At 39.5% G+C, this 17,913-nt stretch overlaps 1 protein-coding gene across 2 annotated transcripts in view; it reads left to right on the forward strand.

Moving 5' to 3' along the window:
- RHOJ (ras homolog family member J) overlaps positions 1-17,683 on the forward strand; it is an 86,108-nt gene extending 68,425 nt beyond the window's left edge. Inside the window, exons 3-5 of one of the 2 annotated variants that reach the window (XM_057733221.1) lie at positions 1,984-2,148; positions 4,081-4,176; positions 11,455-17,683. In XM_057733221.1, the coding sequence (XP_057589204.1) occupies positions 1,984-2,148; positions 4,081-4,176; positions 11,455-11,601 (408 nt within the window). In that variant the 3' untranslated portion in view covers positions 11,602-17,683. The remainder of the gene's footprint in view (positions 1-1,983; positions 2,149-4,080; positions 4,177-11,454) is intronic. The other variant, XM_057733222.1, reaches the window with a different exon arrangement.
- The last annotated feature ends 230 nt before the right edge of the window (positions 17,684-17,913 follow it).

The following is a 17,913-nucleotide window of genomic DNA, read 5'->3' on the forward strand; positions in this document are numbered from 1 at the left end:
AGGTTATGGGCTGGCAAGGAGAGTTCTTAGCTTGTGGGCTTCACAGTTACTGTGAGAGAGAAAGCCCCAGAGAGAAAGAAGAGAGGCAGAGAGACCCTGGGAGAGATTTGGTTTCCAGGGCTGCTTGTGTAAAGTGGAGGAGGTACTGACAAACACACACACGGGCACAACTTGACTGAGATGCCATCGCAGAGCTGGCCCAATCTGTTTTTAAGCAATGTACTCAACTCCCAATTATTTGCTTTAATAAAAAATGTGGTAAATGAGCCACAATCACTGAATTTTTGTGTGTTCTTTTAGTTCACCTTTTAGGATTTGGGGATTTTGCCGCACCCGTGCCAGCTTGCGTTGCGTTTTGCTTAGGTTTTGATAGCATTAGAAGCAGGACTTGTGCCCGCCATGCACACTGAGACCCTGTGTGCTGGGCACCTTGAGTAGCTGAATGGCAGATAAATGCATGCCCACCAACCAGAGATGACTACCCTTGGCATTCCAAGGGGCTTCCGCCCAGGTACATGTGTACATGACTGTGTGTATCCCCTTTTTATAGAGACGTTATTAGAGTCAATAGAAAGATAGTGAGGTCAATATTTTAAAATCTCCATGACATATTCAGTTTAAAAAACGTGTCACAGCAATATGAGCTATATAATCCATCTATCTTTTAAATAAACACGTGTATGTGATATATATAAATAAATATTAAAATTTGGAAGGATACTGTTACATAGCGGCTCCCTCTGGAAAGAGAGGAAAAACTATTAGAGATCAAGCGTGGGATGGAAACAAAGTTTTACTTCTACTTTATGTCCTTCTGTAATGTTCGAATTTTTACAATGTGCATATATGTTTTATAACTTTTTTAAATGTTAGGAAGAGTAGTAGGGACAGACCCTAATAAATGAATTGATGTTGCCCACGTCTATGTACACATGTGTAAGTGTGAACACACAGATCTGGTTGCACCTATGCATGTGGAACATGTGCCTGTATACAGCGTGTATGTGTATGTGAATTATACGTAGCTATATGAACACTTGTGTCATACTGTGGTGAGAACATGTATGTATACACAGTATATACATATAAAGTGTACACACACACACATAACGTTACTTTGGGCTTATGTGTTACAAAATTCTATGAAAATATGTAAAACCTTCTAATGAAATAGCAGAATTTGCCTTGGAACCTCCTAAAACATTTTACAGACAATAAAAGGTACTTGCTGACGTTACCCCAAAGTTGAGACGATCCAACGTTTTTCTTTGTCTGTATCCTCTCCCGCTAAAACAGCCATATACATAAGCATCTTATGCAAGCAGCAACTCCTCAACTAGAGCATATTCTGGTCTCAAAGTCTTTGGGGAAAAATCATTAATGTGGCATCTTATTTATTAGGCCACAATATGGTTTTAGGTAGATTTCGAAACAAATCCCAAACTCTTAGCTCTAAGCCCCCACATGATATATTTCTTCACATATTGCAGTGTGTGAGTTGGCAACAGCTCTTTGCTTGGCATTGTAGTTAACTTATTCTAAACTAAATTTAAATGCAATTTTTTTTAATTATATAAGGAGAGAATTTCTGTGCCTTGGTCAATAGCCCACTAATTTAAATCCATATTTGATATAACACAGTTCCCACGTGACAGATTTGCAATAATTCTTATTGAGTTATACATATTAAATGGATGAAATTTATGGTATGTAAATTATCTCACTGAAGCTATTTTTAAATTTTTTTAAGGTTTTTTTCTCTATCTTAAAAGGGAGCAATTCGTAACGTCTAATACACAACAAACAGGTGTTTTCCTGACTGACGGCTCCTTTGCTTCTCCCACTGTTAGGGAGCCAGGGTCGGGGAAGGAATGGGGTCAGCCGGCGCTGTGGCGGAATCTTGTCCTTGACACGCCCTGGGAGCCCGCGGTCCCCATCTCACCCTGGTCCTACAAACACACAAACTCTTTGCTCTTCCCGCAGGAGGACTACAACCAGCTGAGGCCACTCTCCTACCCCAACACTGATGTGTTTTTGATCTGCTTCTCTGTCGTAAATCCTGCCTCTTATCACAACGTCCAGGAGGAGTGGGTCCCGGAGCTGAAGGACTGCATGCCTCACGTGCCCTACGTCCTCATAGGGACCCAGGTTAGACCGCGGACCAGGCAGGGTGGGGCGGGCAGTGGAGTGTTTGCGAAAAAGGAAGACCCTTTAGGCCTCTCCTGAACATCCTACTCTGCCAAACCCTACAGAAGAGTGTCTCAGATACATTAATCCTACGAAGAGCCTTTCTTAAGAACCGCATGATTGTTTAGCCTTTGGTTGAAAGGACAATAGAGATATTTAATATGAAACAGGGAGTTTTGATGGGGTCTTTAAACGTTAATCTCTCCGTTTTTGTTTCTAAATTACAAAGTAATTTATTAAATAGACACCCTTCTCCCATTCTGAGCCAGAGGAATGAGGTGTAGATGTCAGTTACACGTATTACCTAATATTTTTTATATCTAAAATCCATGATTGTTTGAAAGTCACAAAATAGGTGTGAATGTCAAAGTGACCTCAGCAATCAGAACAGGCTCGTTGCAACAGAAACTCCTCTATAAGAGTCCTTGAAAAGGAAGACAGAAATTCACCGTGCCCTATTCCCTTTAAGCCCCCTGGTCCTTCAGATCTTAGAACAGACATTAAAACAGACATATACCAGATAAAGCTGTGATTGTAAAAGTCTTTAAAGTGTTTTGAAAGCTAATAAAGTTCCATAGTTTGAATTTCCAACAGTAATCCAGTTGCACAAACGCATTAAAAATTGTTTCAGCTTTTTATAGTTTTAAATAGATTTTGTTCTTTGCTATGTTAAAACCTGAATTACTATCCCAAAGACAAAGAAATGCAATGATACTGAAGAGCTTGATTGTTATGTTTCATATGCTGCTCTTTATTTCTCGTTTTACATTCTGCTTGACAAAGAGAAATTTTAAAAAATAAGTAAAAGAAAGGAAAATATTTTCTAGAGAGCATACAGACAGATAATTAAAACATCCATAAATCAGAATACAGTGAGTGCTTCTGCTTTGAAAGATAAGTGTTTGTTTAAATGAATTCTTTTGCCTTAATTGCAGATGATGATGTTGGACCATTTGGGGGGAAAATGTGTGATGGGACGTGCAAACATCTTTATATGATCTGAATCCTTTTCATAACTGGTGGGCCCTGTGTTGAAAAATTAAGGCAAAAAAAAAAAAACCCACACACAAATTAGTACAGCTGAGAAATGTGCTTACAAAGGGACCCTAATATATGAATATATTATTTTTTCTTTAAAACACAAGACTTTGTGTGCCCACATTTACATACACGGTGAGATTTTAAAGCAACTTAAATATTTAATTAAATTGTCAACCTAATCCAAACATAGATGCTATTTTCGAAGTAGTTCTGCCTTTGAAAAGATTAACGCTTATTCCTTGAGGAAGCCCTTTCCTTTTTAGGACTTGCCTTCAGAGCCTACAGCACATTCATTAGAAGATCCTCACAGGTGGCAAATCTTTATCCCTTTGAGAGTGAAGATTTGCTTTGGAAAATCACCCTCCCCCCCAAAAAAGAAAAAAAAAAAATATATATATATATACACACACACACACACACACACACATATATATATTCAGAGCCAGGAAATAAACTATTAGATAATGAGTACTATAACTAGGGATCAAATGAGGGATCACTGTACAGTAATAAGACTGATTAAATATTTTGTATGTCCTATAAGTGGGGTCTAGAAATAAATAGGAAGTTTCGAAAACATTTGAGACAGCCACAGAATTGTTCAGATAAGTCCTCAACTCCCAGGGTAATAGGTTTGAGGGGGAAACTATAAAGAAAGCCTGGTGTATACATTTACAAAAAACTCACTTTAATTTTTAGACATAATATGGCCATGTGTATGTGCTTCCTTAAAGAAAACTCAGCCACTTCATAGGTGTCAAGGGGAGAAACATCTCTGTGATGTCACAGTTTAAAATATCTGGTAAGGCCTGAAAAAATAAATGAGTGTATCACATGTGTGTTTTTTGCCAGATTGATCTCCGAGATGACCCCAAAACCTTGGCCCGTTTGCTGTATATGAAAGAGAAACCTCTCACTTACGAGCACGGTGTGAAGCTTGCAAAAGCGGTACCGATTTGAATTTTGTTTTAAATGGATGCTGAGAGAAGAGTTTGCTGTATACTTTGGAATGGAAGAGCTACATAGGCTTGTGCTTTAAGATGCAATGTGTTCAGAATCATCTCTGTTTATGTTCTCCCCTCTGTTCTCGTCAGCCTGGAAGGGACCATTTTGTTAGCGTTCTTGTCAGCCAGCACTATCTGTTTTTCATTAAGAAAGAAACTTGGTGACTTTAAACAGCTGAAGCACTTAGTATTTGATTTAGCAACCTCTAGAATATTCATTTGCCATATTGAGTATGAATAAAGGGAGTCATTAGGTATATATTTGTAAATCTCACTGCTTATTATCCATGTAATTCATTTAAATAACTCCATAAAAGGCATTTTGTGATTTTCCTGGGAGAAACTTTGATTTGCATCTGGCAGGGTTATATTTGCTTAGTATTTCTCACCCTATAATGAATTGCCACTTAGAGAGGCTGGATTATGTCACAAACAGCATCTTAAAAGAGTAACATAGACCAAAAGGTAACTAGTTAGAGAATCCAAGTGGCTATTTGACAGATAATAGCTACTTGCTCACAGCTGGAACCGTTTCCACAGACCTTTCTTCATTCCTAAGAACTTAACAGCGATTTTGTTGGGGAAGTGATTTAGACCAAATCTTTGTCTCCCAATTACCACCAAGGTGGGTACAAAAGCAGACAGTAAAATGGACACGAGCGGATGAGGTACCACATGCAAAAGGAGGTTTATAAATCACATTTCCATAACCTCCTCATGATTTAGTCACAAACCCATCAAGCCAGGCCAGAGGTTTCAGAAATTTCTCTTTTCCTTTCTAAAGTAACTAACCCTGCAAATGCATGCCCTGGGGCAGAGTTAGGGGTCCCCCTTTTAAATAGGTCAAGAATAACATTAACTACCAGTTCTCTGTGCACAAAAATGCATGCGTTTCTCTTATTAAAACTTTCTTAGAGGCAACAAAATTAAATGATACACCCTAATAGAAATGGATTAAAGTTATGTTTTATGTATGCAATACATGAGAACATCTCACAAATATTTGAGAAAGTGAACACTCCCTACTTCTATGAATAGTAATGCCAGAACCAGCAGCATGAACCATCCATGGCGTTCTCACTGAGCACTTTATAAGCTCTGTCTATTTCAGCCTCGTGCTCCCCCTCTCAGGCCGATGGTGCTGGTCTCCTCGTACAGGTGGGGAAACAGATGAACATGTTTGGTTCATACAGCTGATAAAAACACAGTAAAACAACTCTAAGCCAGCTCTGTGGATGCCATCCCCATGCACCTGACCTTGTATAAACCGTCTCCTCCAACCATTTCTTTTTATTCTTATAAAATGGGCACATGTCTACAGGTTCTTCTGCCTTTTCCTCACACAACCAGCTTCCATTCTCTCCCTAAGGTACGTAAACATATAGCTCCATACATGGTTGTATGTGACTCCCAGCTAGACATTTTTCACAACAAGGAGGTTCCAGAGGCTCAGCACCAGCTTTTTGCAGGAGCTTGTTTGCTGTGTCTCCTGCTTCTGGTCTCTCTCCCACCACCATCCTGTCGGCATCCTAGACTGACTTCTCATTTGGGATGTTGTTTTTTCCCTCTGAGAAGAAGTCGTTCCAAAGCCTCCCATCTCATTTCATACTTATTTTAGGAACAATGGCTGAGTTCACCACTTCATTGCCTTTTGCCAGTTTCTCCTAGCAACTGCTCTCGGATACGGAGAGAATCATGTTTAGCTTACAAAATCCAATTTAGAAGAAAGCCAAGCAAGAGTTTAACTTGTTTCATCACAATTCGTGTAATTATAGAGATGCTTTAAGTTTCTCTGCTCCCTGACTCTCCTGTCAAGTAGTTTATAATAACAGCTAACATTTATGGAGTGTTTGCAGTTGTGCTGGGCTTCATGCCAAGTGCTTTACATGCCTTGTCTTAATTAATCCTCACAGCAACCCCCTGAGGTGTATGTAGTATTACCTCCACTTTCCTAGAGGAAACTGACGCTCACAGAGGCTAAGGTCACACCACTAGAAAGTGGCAGAGCCAGGATATGAAACTGTGCTTTCACCACCATGCTCTTCTGCTTCCCACCTATAATCTGAAAAGAAACCCTTAGGTTTGAGGCTTCTTTGTTTGTAGACTTAGCCCCGTATTTTAAGGTGTATATCCTCCCCATAGCTTAAATGCTTTGCAAGTTCAGATTTTTTTATATCTTTTTGTTCAGTACTTTTCAATTTCCAAGACATTTTTTTATCTATCATCTCTTTTTGGTCTCAAAGGGCATTTTATTTATAAAGGACATTTTCACGTCATATGTATTTCCAGTTCTTTACACTCCAAAGTCAACTACATTTATGTAATGTTTTATATCAATTTATAATAAATATTCATTGTTACCCCTTTACTAGTTTCATCCTCCCTCTTCTTTTCATTATTGTGTTTTTTAATCTTCAGCCTACTTTTCCCATGCTTTTCTCACTTGTGTGTGTCCATACTGCTACTGGAGTTATTTGACAATACTGGATACCTAATATGTGTCGCTTTAGCTCTAAGATGATACTTTTGTGCTTTCTCTTTCCCAATTCCATTGGCTACAACCTAAACATTATTTTCTAAGCTCAGACTTCCTAAGGTATTTCTTGATAAAACACTTGACCATTTTCCTTTTTTTTTGATTTTGGCCTCTACTTGGCCTCTCCTGCCATCTTCTCCAGCCTGCGCCTTTTTTATTGCTGTTCTCACTCTTTGTCTTAGTACCTGTTTCCCCCTGGATTTTGAACTTGCAAGCAGCAGGGTTTAAAGCAGCAAAACTGCAGCAAAAATTCTGTCATCAATGCTCATGGAGTCTTTAATACCCTCCCCCTGACTGCAAGAGTCACCATTACCCTCCTTGTTTTGTGTGCTGGCCATTTCCTCTTTGTCCCATTGTCACTGGAAATCAGTAACTTCACTGCTGGGGTCTGGGCTACAGAGATGAGAGAGACAGCGCCTGCCCTCAAGAGACCCAGAGGCCAGAAGACAAGAGAGACAGGCAAACAAAAGTATGCCAACTGAACAAACACAACAGACAGGTACACAAAGGGCTGAGGCAGCCGAGAGGAGAGAGTGACGGACACATTCAAGGGAGGAGGGCTCAGAGACGATTTCTTGGAGCCGTCGACAGCTGAGCCAGCTTTACGGGATAGGGACACGTTTGTCAGGTGGACGAAGTTAGGGGGTTGGGGAGATGAAATTCCAAATAGGGAGACCAACACATGCAAGTAATGGGCCAAATTTCACCCACAAATGTTTTGATCAACCCGCACGGGTATTGTTGTTGTGATTTAATGGCCAACAGTGAACAGTTTGGAAACTTTATGTAAATATACAGGTTTCTAGCTTCTTAAAAAAAAATCAGTACATCCAGCAGCACTATCCCACATTTCCTCATCGACGGCAACCTTGAAACAGCCTTTAAACAAGGTATATACCCTTCAGTAAGCCACAGTAGCCTACACTCAAGCAGTGAAGTCACATTATCCACCCTCGAGTCGGCAAATCCTGCCAATTCTTGAAAAACAAATCAGCAGCACGCACATTTAGCCTAGAATCACTTTTCCTCTTTCAGCAGTTTGGTCATAATGCTGATTTGTTGAGATGGAATTTCTCTCACAAGCTATTTGGTTCTCTTTCCTTTGCTTGGCTCTCTGCTTGCCCTCTCTCTCTCTGTGTTTACCTTTCCTAATTCTTAAATGAGAAATAACTTCTCTGCTACTAGCCATTTCTTTAGACACCAGCTTACTCTGTGTATTCTAACATCTCTTCTCTCCATTTACAGGAACTGCCTTACTTTTCCTTCTCTTCTTCTCTCACTACTGTCACTCAGTCCATAACAACGTCTCCATTTGTTCATTAGTTTTATCTTTCAAACATATTTCTTTACATTTGCTAGAGAGAGCTCAACAGGACAGTTAAGACTTGGGCTCAGGAGACAGACACATTCAGATCTCTGCCATTTTCTTAGTTGTGTGGCCTTAGGAAAGTTACTTCACCTCTCTGGACATCCGTTTTCTGAGCTGCAAAGGAGGATGGTGATAGAATTACCACCTGATGAAATGAGCCAGTATACCACAAGATCTAGCTCGGCAAGCTAGAGTTGTTGTTGAAACTGTGTCCTCTCTCAGACATGTCTGCAGCTGGGAAGACCTCTCCACCTTTATTCCTTCCAGTTATATCTTATCTTATTCTAGACCATGTCCTACCTCTACAAGGACCATCTGGAAGAAATACTAGGTTTTCTTCCACTTGATTGGTTATTGTTTGTTTGCCTGTTTTTTTGTTTTTGTTTTTTAATTTCTTCTTAACAGACTCTTTTATGTTCTGGATACCTCTTGTAAATTTCCCAGCTTTTGAGACAATAAGTTTTAGCTGTTATAAAGTTATCAGGAAAGGGTTCTCTCAGTTTACATTCCTCAATCTCTATTTTGTTCTTGAAAACACATCATTTTAGTAAAGCATGTCCCAGATTGCTAACATGTGTATCTAAACAAATATCTGCAAATCCTGAGCGCTTACAGATGGGTTCTAAATATTTAACTGTGTAGGTCACTTTTTCTCCAAGAGGCAGATGAAGCTGCGGCTGTAAGAGAGGCTATATTTCCTTAGGATGGTTTTCCATTTCGTATCCTCGAGGGCACACATTTTTTTTCCAGCAGTCCCTATAACAGGGCTGTGCTTTTCCCTGAACCAGGATGAGTTCTTTCCTCTGACCCTCAGAGCACCTGATCCATGGTTAGCAATACTCACCTCACAGCTGGGTTCTGCTTCTCACACATATTTCCCAAATCACACCCAAAATCTGTTTGCTACTTTTCCTGGAACTATCAGTACAAACTAATGTTATATTAACCCAGTTACACCATACTGTCTTGATCTACTGTTTCATTATCTTCAGAAATGTCTGGATTGAGAAAGATAAGTTTGGGCTCCTCCTACACCATCAAAAGACAAACTCTGACAGGCTGTCAGCAGCCCTGTGGGACGCGGGTGGGAGAGAGGGGACAGGAGGAGGGAGTGCACTTGCCCGTCTTGCAGGACCAGATGGTTCAGAACTCCACATGTGAGCCCAGCTCAGCCCAGCTCTCCTGTAATTTCCAGAATCAGCTGAGGCTTGTGGCCATTAGTGTAGAGGTATTCCGGATAGAACAGCCCCACCGCACTTTCTGGGAATTTTGGGGGGATGAATGACAAGAGCCAGCACATTACAAGCACTCATTCAGTTCAACACATTCATTGAATTACTGTGCTTTTCACATATGTTCGTATCGAGTACTGAAACACAATCCCAAAATGTAAGAGATGACATTTCAGCACATTATTAGGAAAAATTTCTCTATCCTTTATCCCTCTCCTGCATTCAATTGTTTTTAATTATATAAAAAAGCCACTTTCTAATCCACGCCATGATCCAAACGAAACCATAAGATAAGTTTTCAATATCTAACATCTTTTCTTTGAGTACTTTTCTTTGGCTCATGCAGCAACCATTAACCATACAGGGAAAAAATGCAAAATATCTGGATCCCACCAGAACAATTTTACCTCATGCTTAGTTTTCTTATCTGTGGAGTCTCAAACAAGCAGGCAGCTTCATTTCACTGATTGTCAACTTGACCAGCTTCTTGCAGAGTTGAGTGATGAGGGTCACAGTTTCTATCATGGAACTAGGAAAAGAACACATGTCAAGTGACCCAGATTCTAGGTCTAGATCATTCACTTTCTAGCTGGATGTCCTTCAACAATACATTTCAGCTTTGGGGGCTCTTCCCACTCTAGTCTAAGCAAAACCTCCATTCCCTTTAATCTACACTTTGCAAACTGGCTGCTTGCTGCCAAAGATATCCCACACCAGTGTCTTGCTTGACCCACTGAGTGTTTTTAAATTGGAAAATATTAACTAAAATTCAAATGTCCAATCCTTTTAAAATATACAAAGATGAAAATAAAGAATCAGCGTTCCTGCCTGGCGACAATTGTCTAAAGCTGAGTAAACTGACAGCTCTAGAGGGGGTGTGTGCCTCACAGGCCACCAGTCTCCACCTCTCCCTATTGTCTGGCACCAGCCCTGCTTTACTCAGTTACAGAAGCTATGGGCCCTAATCGGCATGTGATTTTGCTACCTTGTTCTAGTCATTTATCTGTTGTTGGTTTCCAGGAGCTCACCATCCAGCCATTCTCTTATGAATATGCTTTAATTTTTCAAAGTTAATTTTATAATGTGAAGCATGTAATAGAAGCATTTCTCCAGATGTCCTTAATATTAAAAGGCCCACATCAAACTGTTAGCTCATATTGAGCTTGGGTGTAATTAAAACCCTGGGTCTCCTGCACGTGAATTATTTCATGAAGTTGACTGCCAACTTCTGGTCTGCTCTACCCTGCAATTTTTTTAATGAGGATCTATGGCTCTGGCCTGAATTTTTATATTTCTCATAGGGATCTTGTGATTATCAAATACATCATAATATGAAATCATCAAAAGCTTTGAAGTAAAGCCCTAAGCAAGCAGAAAATATTTTGTCATTTAAATGCACATAGACAAGGATGGTGTCTGTTAGTAAATACATTTTATTATTTTTATTTTTAGCGTTTTGCAGTTTTTTTAACTGCTTAAAAATATGCCTTTTAATGTATCCTAAAACTGAATAAAAATCAGATATTACTTTGCTGAGAGCTACCTTGTCAGAAGTGCCTTTTAATCAAGAATGACCTATAAAACCATATCACCCACTCTTTTTCTATGTGCTTTATTAACCAAGTTGACACCTTGCCCTATTACATACAGAAGGGAATACGCTTCCCTTGTACCAGCTTTATATGTTTTGCATACAAATGAGAAGGTACTAAAAACATCATGTACCCTGTTGTTCACAAAATACATTTAAACCATGTTGCTGGTGTTGAATCCTCTCTTAACTTGTATATGTTTGATATTCTTATATTTAGGGAAACGTGGTTATGGATCACTTTCAGAATTTGTTGCTTATCAAAAGCAATCCACAATCATTTATTGTTAATATCAGAAAGCAAAAAATATTAAAATACCAAAAATCAGAACAGCAGATGCAAATTGAAATGCAGAAGAAAAAGACACGATCCAAACCATCCCCCAGGCCGTTTGTGAGACAGGCAGCAGCAGCCTAGGCTGGACAGAGGGCAGACACCACTGTGCTCCTCTCTCTTTCTTTCCTCTCACGCCTTTCTCTCTTTTATATTCAAGATTGGAGCACAGTGCTACTTGGAATGCTCGGCCCTGACTCAGAAAGGTCTCAAAGCTGTTTTTGATGAAGCAATCCTCACCATTTTCCACCCCAAGAAAAAGAAGAAACACTGCTCCGAGTGTCACAGCTGCTGTTCCATTATCTAAGGGTAAGAATGGCATCCGACCTCTGCGACCCAGCTCAAGCCAAAAGGAGGGCATGACCAGAGAGGAAGTCCCTGACGCAGAGACTTGCTCCTCTGCTCCGTGAGCCCTCCCAAGCACAGCACACTCTCAGCCACTGCCAGGTTCCCCCTCCCAGCCAGAGCATCCACGTTGCACACTCGGTGAGAATGCTGAGCCCGGACTCCAGCCAGCGCCACTGTTGACCATGTTGGAAACACAGTCAAAGGCCGTCTAGTGTTTCGCATCTCCCCCTCCAAGAACATGAAGCTGATAGGAAATCATCACAGGAAAACCAAAAAGAGAACTCGGTCCCTGTATTGGTGGCCTTACTTGATGTCTTTTACAAAACATGGGAATACAATACTAATCTTTTTTTTTTCCCGAATCTGCTGTTCTATTATGTGTCTTACCTTCATTTGTATTATAAGAAATTTACTAATTTGCCAGTTTACTCAGGCCTTATAAATCCACACCAAATTAGCCTAAAGACAAAGGGTTTTATATTCATTCCTATTTTTAGCATGTTTCTACCAAAGCTATTAAAACCAACACGTACCTCTGAATGCCTGACTATAAGAAAATACAAGAAAATGTTGAAACTTTTGGAAATATACAGAGCCATAATTTTTGAACCTGATTGAAAGAAAATGCCATCTGAATTGTTGCGGGTACACAATTTTTGCCTAAGATTCACCCCAGAAATTCTTACATTGATAGGTAGCCTTATTTTTCCACATTATACTGTCGTGGAAAATTACAAATGAGCTGTGTTTAAGAAAGTAGTATTTCTGCTTTTCGATCAAATTCATTGTGGAGAGACTATGGCAGACCTATCTTTTAAAAGAGTCTTTATTCAGCAAAATGAAATTTCCTCTTCCCTCCCTTCCCCACTGCATGCCCCTTTCTCTCTCGACTTCACACTCTCCCCCACACCCAATAATAACTTGATTCCAAAGAAGGATCTGGCCATGGGGCATGAAAAAGTCAAGTGTTTAAAAGTCCCCAAAGGTTAAACAAAGTGCCTCAATTTTCCTTCTCACTTCAAATGAATGTGCTTCTCAGCTTGTCCTATGGGAGCTCCCATTCTCTTTAAGCGATATTTTCCAAGTACAACTGGTACTAAAATATTGCCCCTCCCTATTTCCTGTACTTGTTGTCCCAGATGTGTATTTCTGGGCTAGATTCATGGGTACCAAGGTCTGGATCAGTCTGTCCCCGGCTTCCAAAATGATGTGCTCCATGGAACGGGGACTTTGGCCTTGGGAAAGTGACTTCCAAACATCCAGGGATTCTTGTATCACAGAATGGGTTACTTCCTAGCTTTTAATTAGAGACTGTGAAGGCTTCTAATTAGTCTTATTTGCTTACAATTACCCTGGAAACACCCAGGTAGGCACTTTATTTTTTATTTCAATTGCATAAGCAAAGTGCCTCTTTGCAGCATGAAATTACACAAATTTTAGTTTAAGAATTTCCAGATTCACATTCCTGTCGGAAAAATCCAGTCTTTCTCATTCCTTCTGCTCCTGAAGGAAGCGTGTTAAAAAACAAGTATATGGTATGGGTCTTTTCTATTAAGACCTTCCATGACACCCCCTCAGTTTGGGGGGTTTTGTTTGTTTAGAATTTTTGAAATGTGCTTTCCCTTCTTCTACATTTCAAGTTTTATTTCCCTTCTCCCCCATCTAGTTGCTAAACATTTTCTTGAACACACACACAAACATCCCAACCTAAAAGAAAACGGGAGTTTTGTAAGTCAAAGCTTGACATTTAGAGAAAACAAGGACTTTCTCTCTTTGTAAATGGAAATCAACCATGTATAAACTATAACTCTGCAAAGGTTATGAATTCATCCTTCACAAACAATAATGAGCATTTAGCCCAATAGTAAACGAAGTGCCGTTAGCTGGTTTTGTTACATTATCGTGTGGTTATACCTTACTAAAGAGCCACTCCTCACTTCTCATTGATGTGGATGAAAACTTAAGAGCAGTATGTTTGCTCTGCCAAGGAAAAATTTCCAGATGTGTGCACTCAACAGGCGAAGGGTCCCCAGGCCATCACCTCCATAATGGGCCATAGAGAATAACTTTTTCTTGGTGGGGGAATCTCTCTCTCGCCTGGAACCAGACTTGGAGAGAGATTGTTAGTGTCTATGGAGCACAGGCTCTTAGCAGTCATGGCAGATAATTGTTGGTAAAATAATGAAGAACAAAACAACCTAAATGAGTTAATACCATTCCACCAAATTAATCATGTATCCCCTGTTTAATGGCAATTGATAGTTCACGTCACTAAAAAAAAAAAAAAAAAGTTTTCTGCCATGAGATTGAATAAAACTATATTCTGAAACCAAAGATAAAAAGACGTTGAAATCTCAACAAGGATCCTTTAAAGGTCTACACCATCTTCCAAAGTCAAGAAGAAGTAGCCGATCTCAGAGACAGAAGAAGCTATAGTCCATTCCCCTCATTGTACAAATGAGAAAACTCAAGTCCAGATGAGTTAAAAGAGATGTTACAAAAAAGCTGGGACAGATCTCAGCTTTTCTGTTTTCCATCCAGTACCCTTCAACTCCATTTTATACTCTATTCTTCATTAACATATTAAGTTGGAGTCTTGTAGCAGTATTACCCGAGTTGCATCTCTTTATCCCAAAGATCCTAGCCACATTTCAAACACATGACATGGGCCACTATAAATAAGATAATCCGTCAAACTAGTAATTCCCCAGAGACAAGAATTTGATCTACATGCTAATATGCCTGGCATCCACAATATGCAATGTAATGTAATCTCAATCTAATGGCTTAATCATGTAGCTAGTTTAAGAGATACATATATATATATTTTCAAACAGATGGTTGGTTGTTTAGTAGAATTAATGGACTCCTTTGGAAACACAAAAGGACTAGGATACAAGTCAGAACCATGTGAACGATAGAACTCTGGGCTGCTTTCTGCCAAGAAAATTTATATTCAAAGAGCAATTACTGAATGCAGTAACTGCAGCCACCCTAAACAAGAAAGCACTAAACTGGGAAATCAAAAATTAAGACGTACACATATGACAGGAAGAGAGATTTGGTCCTGAGACTTCACTAACAATGTGTCTGACCATGACATGCAAAGAACCATTTGGAAGATTTCTGATCTATAAGAGAAGTACCAGAAGAAGAGGCTGTAACCATCCACAAACTTCACAGAACACCAACGAGGACATAATATTCAAATGGTAGTAAAGAGACAATCACAACCATGCTCACAATTTTAGGAGAAAATTTTTTAAAAGTTAAACCCGGAATTTGAAGCCAACAAGAATGTCATCATTAGGAGGGTTATTTCCTATGAGCAATAACCTCACAAAGTAGAGAGTCTTCAAGAAGAAACATAGGACATGAGGTCAGCCTTTAAAGAAACAGTGTTGCACTCATAAAGGTAGACTCATCCATAAGACCAAAGTGATGGAAGATCAAAACTGGAGGTTTAGCTTTAAAGGAATGTTTGACACCATGCTGGAGATAAGAAACCATTTATGTCTTCGTTTTTAAATCTCCCCCTGTGTTCAGAGGCCAGAATACACAATGTGCATTCTCTTCAACAGAGAGAACCACAGGTCACCAGCTATTCTCTTGAGTCATTGAGAAGTATGCCCAAGTACAAATAAGGAAACTCAAGAAAATATTTTCATTTCAAGGACTATTAGAAACAGAAAGAGAGAAAGAGAGAGAGAGAGAGAGAAAGAAGATCAGGGAAACCAAGTTACTTGCAAAGAAAGTTAGGTGCTTTTGAAAAGGAAACTTTTAGAGAATGGAGGAAAAAACTACAACCGAACACAATGCAAAAACACTGGGCTGACAATTCTCCCGGGGAATTGCTAACTTCTGCCTGGTCTCTAGAGGCATAGGGAAGAAAGCAGGGCCACGCACGTGAAGAGTATTCCATGTTTCTGGGTTTCTAAGCAGAGTCAGCCAACAGAGTTAATCGTATGATAATCCTAGATAATTCCACCTTGTGATTCATTGTCTATGGATGAAATGCTGGACAGCGCTCTTTGGGTCCTTAATAACAGTGCAGGTCATCCACCTCACACCCTCTCTGCTAATACAGAGCAGGCAGTCAAGGGAAACTTACCGAGAAATATGAGTGAATAAATTATTTTGAAAGTTTCCTTGAAGATGAACGTGTCTTAAAATCTGAAAAGGATGACTGCGGGATATCTGGAGAGGCAGTTACTTGTATGAAGGATATTTATTTATCTTGGAATATCTCTAAATAGAAAGATTGCATTTAAAATACACAACAGTGTCACCTTTCTAAAATTAAAACATTTCTAAACTCCAAAACAAAATAAAATAAAATGCACCACAGCAATAACGGAGTACCAAAATATGAACTAAAGCAATAATTCATGGAGCTTCTATAGTCAACAAAGACCAGAAAGGAAGTTAAAGCAGCAACGCCTACACAGAGGCACATCAGGCATCAGAGACTCGGCCCTGCTCTTTGGAGATCTCTTAGGGTTAGGACAGGAATGAGTCAAGGAGGGTTTGGCTCATCTGTGAATTTGTGGGATGTAAGTTCAGTAATAGTTCTTGGTTTTTAACTTCCATTACAGGAAATTAGAGGAAAAGCTGCATGATTAATCTTGGTCACAATCTATGTTTTTTTTTTCTCCTTAGGGAATATTATGGTAAAATCCAGAGTCATTCTGTGCGTGTTTTAAACAAGTTCTACCCTGGTAATTTCATTTTGTTCTGAGTTCTGCAGTGACTCAGAAACTTCATGATACTGTAGCTGGTGTGATTTTGTTGTATTTTCAGTCATGTCCTCCAAGCCTCCCAGTATATGCAGTTATCTTTGATGAACAGGATCTGATCATTGTTTTAGGGATGTGATGTTTGGGGTAATTCGAGGAGAGGGTCCCTAAGACCCAGAACTGAGTCTCGCCTAGAAGCCATAGTGGCATACTTCACCTCCCAGAGTCCCTGAACAAGTCAGTCTTTTGAGTTTATGTTAATTCTTTGGAGAAAAAATAGAAACTCTTTCATGGTAGGGTGGTATGTTTGGGGCAGCTTTGTATCTAAAGCTGTGTACCTTAAAAGTATCACCACCTGCTATTTTTTAAATCAATTTTTGTAAGCAATATGATTTTTTCTCATAGAGGGGCTGGGGCAGAAGCTTAATGAATTCCACATTCTTCTCATCACCTGATTTAAATTTTTTTTTCTCTGAGTACACAGTAATAGCTGTTTAAGCACATCTCAGCGGAATTTTACCCCAATGGAAACTGTCCACCTTCCTCCCTACGTAATCTCTACAGAGGAAATGATAGACAAGGAAAGCATAGCTGACCTGCTCACAGATTGGCGTTCTTACAATCTGCTTCTTATGTAATGGCTATTCTGTGTACACTTTTCATAATTAATGGAATATTATTTCATGTACTCTAACCTTGCAGTCTATCTTGTGCCATGTTCTTTTAATTCATTAAACAGTCTTTTTTTTCCTACTCTCATTTCTGGGTTATCTGAAGGTGTCCCCACCAGCCACTCAAGAAAACTGCCTTCCCCAGGCCCCTGTTAGAATGGGAAGTTTGCTACTCAAAGTGCAGTCCGGGAACTAATAGGATGGGCACTTACCTGTGAGCTAGTTAGGACTATAGAATCCCCCCCCCACCGCCCCCCACCCAGGGCCAGACCTACTGAATCTGAAACTGTATTTTAATAAGACCCCCAGGTGATTTATGTGCACATTAAAATTTGAGAATACTGGCCTATGAAATAACCAAGTTTATCATCCGTCTTTACACCCAAATATGTAGCTGCTGGATGATGAAACCATCAGCTTCACCTGTCTCTCTGATGTTATCTTTTGGGTATTCCTTAGGCTAATATTTGGGTTGTTTACATTTACTGGATGAATAAACAGGCTTTCAGAAGTCCTTTCTTTTCCTTGTCATGTGCTTCCCAGCTGCAGTAAAAGAAACAACATATTTTGGAATCAAAAGCAGAAAAGCATCATCTGGTTTGAAAGATCTGATAAATCTAAAGTACTTCTTTTCTGAAAGTCTTTCTGGTGTTGATAAGGGAGAGGAAAAACACCCTCCAAAATTATTTTCCATGAAGAAATAAGAAAGATTTATATCATGTAATATTATAAAATGAAGATAAAACAAATTTCTGATGCATAAAACTCTTGGTAAAGCTTCGTTCTTCATTGCTTAAGACAATATTTTAGATGGTCCTCTAGAGGCCAAAATAAGGATTGACTACAACTTGTCCTCTGCAAAGG

This window comes from Hippopotamus amphibius, chromosome 4 (genome assembly GCF_030028045.1).
Source record: "Hippopotamus amphibius kiboko isolate mHipAmp2 chromosome 4, mHipAmp2.hap2, whole genome shotgun sequence".
Taxonomy (NCBI): domain Eukaryota; kingdom Metazoa; phylum Chordata; class Mammalia; order Artiodactyla; family Hippopotamidae; genus Hippopotamus; species Hippopotamus amphibius.